The 9,841-nt window shown below is 44.9% G+C and overlaps 1 protein-coding gene across 1 annotated transcript; it reads right to left on the bottom strand.

The window, feature by feature from the left end:
* On the bottom strand, positions 1-2,076 carry LOC120850509. Its single transcript, XM_042292796.1, has 8 exons — positions 1,990-2,076; positions 1,514-1,687; positions 1,352-1,427; positions 1,139-1,249; positions 802-1,050; positions 571-744; positions 261-401; positions 1-182 (listed from the first exon to the last, which is right to left on the bottom strand). Exons 1-8 carry the CDS (start codon positions 2,074-2,076, stop codon positions 1-3), a joined length of 1,194 nt encoding a protein of 397 aa, XP_042148730.1.
* Between the last annotated feature and the right edge of the window lie 7,765 nt (positions 2,077-9,841).

Raw genomic sequence — 9,841 nt, 5'->3', positions numbered from 1 at the left:
TTACTGCAGACTACGGCCGAAGCGGGACCTCCGTGCTTCCACTAACTCCTCCTTCAAAGGCCTGGCAAAGGCCGCAGTCATGGGCGCCGGAAAGATGTCTGTGCTGGCCTTCACCGCAGTAGCAAGACACCGCCATCGACTATTGATTGCGATCACCTCCTCTACGAGCTTGTGAACGTAGCATGGAATTGAAGTTTTTATTTTTTATTTTATCAAATGACCGAGCAAGTCAACGACCGTAAAATGAATGCCACACTTACTGTAGGTGGGTGCTGCCTTAACGGGACAAGCTGTGTGGTGGCCCTTGCGTGCTTTGGATGTTTTCACCGCCCAGCGTGGCTTCCCCTCTTGCGTCTCAGCTTGGCAGCGATCAGCGTTCTCATTGAAATGCAAGATTGCCACTGGATGATGTTTGCAATAATAATTGTCATTCGACCGTTTCTCTTGTACTTTACGAGACCAATATCTAGTCGTTGGGGAAAAGAACTAAGTCAGGTCGCAGTAGGTTCAGGTGATAAACGATTATATGCAAACTGATTAAACATTAATGAAGCTTAATGATAATATTACCTTGCACGTATACGCCTTCTGGAGTGAATGCCCGGGACTTGGGAGCGAAGTCATTGAGGACGCTGTGGAAGGATTCCAGGGCGAATGTCTGGCCGTGGGGGGATATCTGGGCCAGGTCCTTCAGGAGGCGCTTGTTCCCAGTGATCTGCTTGTAGTGACTGTAGGCCGGGGAGTCTGAAAAAAGAATGTGGTTTAGGAAAAGGAAACTAGGCTATGAAGGCAATAACTTACTGGGATCCATCCGCATTTTTATGGCTTCGAGAATTTCGTTGTGCACACACCGCGTGTAGCTGCCCCCGTGACCAGTGTGCTTGTCGATGACGTGGTTCTGCATGCTCAGCCAGATCTCGACGAGCAGCTCCCTGTTGCCTCCCGCAGCCATGGCAGACCAGTACATGTGGTTGGCGGTCGCCTGCGTCCACTCTTCTAGCGGTTGACATCCAGCTCGTTTTTGTGCTGCGTTCAGCTTTTTCTTGACACCTAAGATTTGACGAGATAACTCAGATCAACCTGCAGCATATTTCCCTGATAATGTAGGTTAAATGCAATACTTATCAAAATTGCTTACTTTTGGAGATGTGCCAAATGTCGAAGTAGTGGGCGGTCCCTGGTTCGTGCACCTCCATGTGTTTTCGTATGGCAGGGTGGCGGTCAGTGCCCAAGGATTTTACATGGATACCTGCACCATATAATTCCAGAAAGTTGCAATAATAAAACTTAATGTGAGGTCAGGTTGCTGAATTTGCTGCGTAGCTGCTGAGCCTTGACCGAGTGCACGTACGTTTCTCCTTGAAGAATTCCAGCATCTTGATGAGGCCCTCCTTCTTCATGTTGACACTTGCCATGGCTCGCTCCGACTACGAGCAGAGGTGTGGCATATTTTAATCGAGTTATGCGACCAGCGAAGTTGTGTTTATATTTTCGCTCAGATCGGGTTTCTTACCTCTCCTAGCTGGACTTGGATGGAGTGGAGGATCTTGTTGATCTGTTGAACATGTGCAGTGTAGGTCAAGGACTTGGCAGAGAACCCAGGGGAGTCTAATCTGCCGTCGCTGGTGATGTCAACATCCTGGTCCTCCAGCTGTCTGATCAGATCCTGTTGTTCTTGCACGTAGACCTGTTTATGTAAATGATTGTTGCTGTTCAAACCAGGTGAACCTTACAAAGTTACGGTTATGTGTGCACAATAAAATAACACTTGCTTATTTGTAATTTCAGTACCTCCTAAATACACAAGTAAATAAATATTTAGTAGTCATAACCCTGGCTATGTTGCAGTATTTGTTTACAAAACTAAAGTGCATTAGTCATTTTTCAACTAAGATTTCACCCTTCTCTACCTTTAGATCTACCTATTTAAGCACCACTAACGAAAAAAAAAAATGGAAAGCAACTAAGACACTTTGAAATATTGCTCACTTCGTCGATTGCAGGGAACAGGAGGCTCTTTTGATACGTGTAGAAGGTCTGATCAGTGAAGACCACCACGTTCATGTGGCGCAGCATCCTCAAGGTGCTCGTGACATTTGATCCAGAGAACAGCAGGTGGCTGGACAGCAGGATGTTTTCAGCTGCCCTCCCGTTCATGAGAGGCTGACTGTCCCATATCCGCTCGTGATTCAGGGGGCAGATGCTTTTCACCTTGATCAGTCTGCCCACGGGGGTGATTGTGGTGTTGCAGGGCCTTGAACACTCCTGGCGGGTGCTGAACAGCTCCCTCAGGCAGCTCTCAAACACGAGGAACTGTCGCTCCCCCTCTGGTGGGCCTGGTGTGTATTGATCGCTGCAGCAGAATCAAGAAAATATTTAGAAACGAAAAGGAATGTAAACAAGAACAGCCTACCTCTCAAAATCTTCGTCACGAGCTGGGGAGTATGTCAGATCGGACCCCGATGAGATGCTGGTGGCTCTTGGGCTTAGCGGACTTGATGGAACCGCCTCCTCCACAGCAATGGCTGTCGCTGGTGGTGCAGCTGCTGGTAGTGCAGCTACTGGTGGTGTAACTGCCTCCTCCATGGCAATGGCTATCGCTGGTGGTACAGCTGCTGGTGGTGCAGCTACTGGTGGTGCAGCTGCTACCACAGCAAGGGTGTTTGTCGCTGCAACAATTAGAAATTACAGACTTGTAACCTCTATATGCACGCTGATTTCCGAAAGTACTTACGAGCACCTTGACCTGTTGTGGCAGGCTCCACAGCACCATTGTCCTGATGCTCAGGACTACTAGAAGGTACTAGTACCCCACTGGTGGCACCAGTGTCGTTACCCTGCGGAATAGTTGTTTGAAGAAAGATAAATATTTATTTATTGAATCTCATGGTGACACAGTGGTATTATGCATCATCTTCCTAGTTCTTGGGATATGTTCTGCATACATGATTTTCATTACTCGTAACAGTTTGCAATAGTACAAGCTTGGCAAGCAGTAAAAGCAAGGGGGGGGGGAGGGCAATTTTCTGAATTGAAAATAGTCTTGCATTTCCCAAACTTTTGTAACCCGATCATTTCCTTGTAACCTTCTACGCGCAACATGTACTATCGGGACCAAAAAAATAGAAACAAAGTAGCGCATAATACGGCGTGCAAGTGAACCTAAATGCGCCTTTCGCGTAGGAGAGAGTTTGTACGAGCTTCCGGGAAAACATAAATACACATAAACAACGTGCCAATCAACGCGCAATTTAGAGAATACGCAAGAAACACACGTCTACAAACCAGCTAGGTACGCTCTGCCACTGGTTGATTTCAGATGGCAAACAAGAGCACGTGGGCACATGTCGGTTGTAAACGAACGCATGAGATACGCGAACAGTAGACGCACTTGCACTCCGTATATATTCCACCCACCCTTATTTTGCCAAAGACTACCGTAAAAAGACGCTCACGCGCTCCTGTTCTATTTCATCTAATGCCGACGGATCAGTGTGCACGGTAACGACATTACTGTTGCTTGTGAAAATAAAATTACGCTGCGACCTTCCGGGGTCCGAAATATTGAGACTAACCCTCCATAAAACAGGAAACAACTGATCTTGACGACACCACTGGCACTGGGATTATCTATTATTATACATTACGTATCTATTTCACTTTTCGTGGGTATCGGTACGTCCGTGTTCAGTCACTGTCCAAATAAATCCCTTTACGTGGACAGCTCCTGCTCATAAGCTTCGCGTGCAGGCGCCATTCGTCTCGCAACTTGTTCCGAACACGTGGCTTCTAAGATTTTCGGAACTCCCCACAAAAGCTATGCCGCGAAAAAAAGAAAACTAACTTACCACGACTTTCTGGCGCTTCGGCGGAGATGCCTCGATCACGTCCTCGACTGGAAGCAGAAGCGTCGGCATCGCGTTCCATCGAAGCTGTGAACGACCCGTGTCCTCCGCGCAGAAGAACTCACTTTGGTCCAAGTGGTCGTGACAAAAACGGGGCGTCATAGGCAAGTTCTGTGTGTCGTCTTGGCGGCCGGCGCGACGTAACCACGTGCTTCTCCGAGGTTCATCTTTCGGCAGGACGACGAAACGCAGGCCTTTTCGGGCGTTCTTCGATTTGCGGTTGGGGCAAGTCGTAACAAAACAAACGTTTGGCATTGCAGCGTAACCTCTGGTACGTGATGTCAAACAATGTCGCGACGTTGAATTTCGCCTCGGGAGGACGGGCAGACACGAACGCACTTTCCGAAAACCCGGAGGGAAAGAGGTCATGATACGCGCGCTTCCGCGCATCCCGAGGGAACGGAAAATTCACCCCACGCGGAGGAAGGCGAGGAGAAAACGTAGTCCCTTGCTTGTGAAAGGATAATTGCAGTATCGCGTATTCTAAACTAGAAATATTTTACGTCTTGTGAAATTATCATGCACAACATATTTAAATGAACTGGAAATTGTTTCTTTTAGCGAAACTTTACAAAGACCGCCAAAATTTTCAAACATACGATAATTTCATTGGCCCTCGCAAGTACAGAAAAGAGTCCGCACGTATTTTATTCCTGCGTGATTAATAGGCGGTTCTGCCTTCTAAAACTGAAGATACTCATTCACTGATACTTCCTTAACGCCATCGCACCAAAAAGTAGCTTGCCCAAAAACTGCTTGAGTGCCCCTTTAAGGTGGAGCCCTGTAATACCCTCATTCAGCAAACCTCCTCAAAGCTTGGTGTTCTGGCATACCCGAGAAGTCTCATCTCCGTGAGAAAAATTATATTCGATGGAATAAAACCTTTTTGCAGGAACTGTACGACCAGCCTAGCAATTAAAAAAAAAATCGCAAAGGAGCGCATCCTTGTGTTATCAATACGCCAAGGGTGTCCACCCAGTTTAGTGTTTGCCACCATTCTTGATCTCTTATGTCTTAATATTAAAAATAGTCGTGGTCGGGTGTTTCATCTTGAAGATGCATGTGAAGGGAACATTCTGGCGTACACGGTCGAAAAGCTTATTTATTGCTAAGATTGCAAGGTTGTTGCCATAATCCTTGAGTTCACGAGAACGTTTTGAGGCCTATCCGCTTCCGACGTAAATTGGTCAAAATGTCTAGGGCTATGGCATGGACCATGGAACCGGCTCAACATGTTTTCGAAAATGTTCGATGGTCTATTAGCCATGAGAAAATGTGGTGCCACCTCAGCTCCTCGTTGTGAGGTGCGATCTAGAATCACGTGACCTTTTCTCCGCTTAGTTGATAGCGTAGTTTAAGAAGTTTTGTTCAAAATTAGTATTGAATGAGCTATGTGGAACGAGTGTTTAGTGTTTATTTTGACCTAACCGTTTCGTCGTAGTACTTATCAAATTAAACGCAGACAGTGTGGTCACAGTGGAGGCGTGACCTAAAGAGTAAAAATAAGAGATCAAGAATGGTGGCAAACACTAAACTGGGTGGACACCCTTGGCGTATTAATAACACAAGGATGCGCTCCTTTGCGATTTTTTTTTTAATTGCTAGGCTTATATTGTATTGCATTTATTATACTTTGGGAAAGGGTTGGCAGGGACAGCGAGTTAATAAACACTCTACGCAAGGGTTCCGTACCGCATACATATTGCAGCAGGGCACACCGCACACAGCAGATTAAAGTAGAAAAAAAAAAATTAAAAGAAAGCTACACACCTTAGGCAACAAACAAGTTTATGTTCCATTCATATATCCTTTTTCGAAAGAAAAAAAAGTATTCCAAAGCTTTGTGGTGTAGATCCCTCCGACAACGAAGAAGCTGTCCGCACAGCTTATTCGGAAAGTGGTGTGCACGAAAACGAGTCGACGCGACGCGGTTTGCAGACTCGGTGATTCGAGAGGTATACCCGACATCCGAGAATATAAGTTTAAACTCCGAAAGTTCCAGGAAAAGCTGCAGTAAATGCCTGTTCACACTGCGAAAGGACATGCGTATTTACCGAAGCGCGGAAACGGCGCTGTTGGACTGTTTTGGGGATAGCAGCGGGACCGATCTCATGAACGAGCAAACAAAGTATTTACGCCTCTCTGAACGAAAGCATAAAGCATTGACAGTAGGTTACAGAACTCTTCGCTTCGTTTGCAGGTTGTCACTGTCCTTGCAGGTAGGAAAACGAAGTCGGTCTTCATTTACAATGTAGATCTGGCAATAAAAAAACACCCTTGTCTAGACCAGCACGTCTTTACGCGACGGCGATGAACTCAATCGTGTTATATTGTGTGCACATTTTAACAGTTCAGTTGAACTTTTAAAACATCCGAAACCATTTTTTTGTCGAAACTTTTATGAAAGATTCTTTAACACGCACTCTTCGTTCTCCAGCTCGTCGATTATACTGGGTGTTTTTAAAGAGTTTACTGATTTGTTTTAAAAACGTCGTGAAAGCTGCAGTAACGCGTTTTTTTTGCATTTAAATCACACGGCTAGTGACTCATGGCAAATGGGACTAATCGTAACAATAAGTTAAATAATTAACGAAAATATGCTAATAAACTTTGAATGAGTAAAAATGAACATTAAGTTATAATTAAAAACTTGCTAAGCGTCATTCAAAGCAACTAAATTGGTAAATTTTAGACCGACTTGGAGCACGTAGGAAGCAGTATGGAGCGCTAAAGTTAACATTCGTGCAGCGAAAGCAAGGCTACGGGTACGATAGGCGCCCGCGCTGTTTTCCGTCTCTTATCTGTGTTTTCTCACCGCCAACCTTGTGCCTGTGGCACGACTGGCAACTTTAACTTACTGCTACGCTTCCCACATGGTCAAAGTGTAAAAATAGTGATTTAGTGGTCTTTTATGTCACTCAGCAAGTTTCTAATTGGAACCATATGCTTATTTCCGCTAATCGAAAAAGTTAATTAAAAATATTATTTCATTATTCGAATTATCGTGAAGATTACTTTCCCATATTATGTCCCTTCGACTTTTTAAAAACAAATTTGCAAAGCTAAAAAAAAAAAGAAAAAGAAAACCCTGTATATTCCTTGAAGTTTCCTTTTCGGCCAGCCCGCTGGCAAGCTTCCATTCCCCTGAGGAAAAGTCACTTGACATACGTCATTTACTTTCAACACTACGGGATTATTGACACGGAATTGCGGTAGCGCAGTGAAATTGCGTAACGAAACAAATACACACTAAAATAGTACGAAAGATGCATTCAAGGACATGTTGAAAATGGGAGAGAAGGCATTTTTCCCGACGACTGTCGAGCTCTTTATACCGGCGTTCTGTTTAAAAAAAAAACACTTTCACTACCCGCAGATCGATCGGCCTCAGTGATGCGTGTCTCTATATTGTGCGTGTTTCTCGTGTTCGTTTTTTTAGGTTCCGGTGTGAGGACCGCAGATGTGAACGCAACGACGACGGCTCAGCCGACGCTGATGGAGTCAATACGCGAGGCGATGGAACGCATCGTGGGGAGTGGCTCTTCTCAGCTGACAAGGATCATCTTGACCGCAGAAATCTCGAGCAAGTGCAGTCTGGGGCTGCTGAATCTGATGCGAGGGATTTGGAACCTCGACCCGTGGGCGGTGAGATGTAAGTGGGTGCTACTGACCGGCGTAGACTTTCGGCTTAGGTTCTAAGTATTATGCTAATGGTATCCTAAGCGAATTACTGTCAGCTTTGCGGAAAATTCTCGATGATTGTAGCGCAAGGCGTGGAGACTCGCTGATGTCCCTTTCTCTCTGTTTGAGTTTTGTCTTGTTGGGATAGCTCGTTGGAATTATTTACAACGTTTTTCTCATTGGTACATTGTGAACTACTTGAGACACAAAATGCGGTAAACAATTTCTCTTATTTTATGTATCACTCAGATTTATACTTGTGAAAACAATATTCTGATAAGCAAAAAAAAAAAAAAAAAAAAAGCAATGTTGCTTGTTCTTTTATTGCGCATTTTCGCTATTTAATAGAGTGGTTGCATGCGTTTTGATTGCAAATTTGCATAACTCTTTAATGGCTTGCTACACCATATTTACTCGATTATTAGCCGCACTGTTTATGAAGAACACCTGAGAGTTCGCTTTTCGGTGGAGCAAGCGGCTTGCCAATCACCGCGATCGGCAGCATGATTCCCGCGGTTTACCGGACAGAGATAACATCCTTGCGCGAAGATGCCATCTGTGAAGATTGCATTTGTATGTAGAATCGTGTTCTCGATCTAGTTATTCGCTATGTTAGTTATGCACAACGCGATGATTGGCTGTATATGTGTTCTGCGGGAAAGCAGACGCAAGGGCCTTGTTCATAAATAGTGCGGCTATTACTCGAGTAAATACGATATTTCGGGAAACTGGTGCTAAAGCTAATTATTGCGTTATAATAGATTCTGGATATTAACACTGGCAGCCAATTATGTAAACAGAACAGATCACCAGTGTTCTGAGTGCCTTGACGAAAAAGCTTTGGAATGCTGTTTCTGAAGCGTTCCTTTTCCACATTAAAGTTTGATGCGTACCACTAGATTGTGAATTTGCAGTTACTTGAAATGGCTCGGGAAGTGGATATGAGAGTTTGTTCAGGAGAACTTCATTTTTTTTGGCTTAGCATGGGTCCCTTTTCATTAAAAGTGACCGAGTGCTAAGACACGAAAGTGGGCCTCTGCAATGGCGACAGATGCTTAGAAACGGGCTTCAGACCACAAGCGTGATTAAAATTGCGTCCTGTGCACTATGTCCGGTCACACCCCCTCGTCGAATGCTAGTGGGGGCTATCTAGAGCCTGGTGACCGCCGCTTATGACCGGGGCGTGAACGAACCCTTGAACCCTCCGCGTGTCGAACGAGGCATTCCTGGGAGGTGTCTTTCCGCCTGCTCGGATAATTGCACGCGGGTCCGTCAGTCTGAATTTGGGAGCTGAGTGAGAAGGACTTTAAAGCAACACCCTCCTAGCCACGCTCCGGCAGCGAGTGCGTCCATATTCTGCACTTCATCACCTTGTAATCTGTCTTGATTTACTTTTTTTTATTTTATTATATTTAAATGTATTTATTCTAAAGAACATCTGTGTAGTTTGGTGGTCTGTCAGCGAGGTCACAGGTGTGAGCAAATTCGCTAGACTTCCGGAGGCTCCCTAACGTGCGACGTGCCGCTACTCAGATCCATCGTTAAGGGCCTCGAAAAGAACCTTTAAGCCGGGGTCACACAGCTCATACATTATTCAAAAGACAGACTGCAAACACGAGTCACCGAGATATCCGTGACTCGAATGCCGCACGCCAAGTTTTTTTCAGAACTGATTGCCGTGCGGTATTCAAAGCACGGATCTCGCGGTGACTTCCGTTCGAATCTTTATGCAGACTGCCTTTTGTGGGATGAATAAGCAGTGTGGCCCCAGTTTTACTGATACCTGAGTGTTCATTTACTAGTGGACACTTGGACGTTGGTCGTTGTGGTTAGTGATATGTTCTGCATTCATATCAGCTAGTGCTTTCAAGTAATCACGCAGAGAGGTGTTGACTTCGTGACCGTTAATACTAGGACATCCTTAAAACACATTCCCTTTTGCGCGTACTTTGACCCAGTGATGTTGCACTGCTTGTGTTTCAGCAATGAGTAACTTACCACGGGTAGTTTTCACTTGCCCTGAAAATGTATAATCAATCGCAAATGAGGCTAATAAACCCATTACTTTTTCCTTTTCTTTTTTTTTTTTGAAGAAACGCGCGTTATATTTTTGTTTGGCATTCAAATAAGTGACTGTATTTGTTTTAATTCGAATTCTACTTGTTAAAATTGCTTGCGCTTCAAAAATGCTATAAAAGTTTGAGCAACGTTTTTCTGGAAGGTGTTATGGATATTTTCTGCTAACGTCGATGTTG

Source organism: Ixodes scapularis, unplaced genomic scaffold (genome assembly GCF_016920785.2).
Source record: "Ixodes scapularis isolate PalLabHiFi unplaced genomic scaffold, ASM1692078v2 PGA_scaffold3__209_contigs__length_174095766, whole genome shotgun sequence".
Classification (NCBI taxonomy): domain Eukaryota; kingdom Metazoa; phylum Arthropoda; class Arachnida; order Ixodida; family Ixodidae; genus Ixodes; species Ixodes scapularis.
Note: the sequence above shows the minus strand (reverse complement) of the source record. Positions and strands in the feature narration are given on the sequence as shown.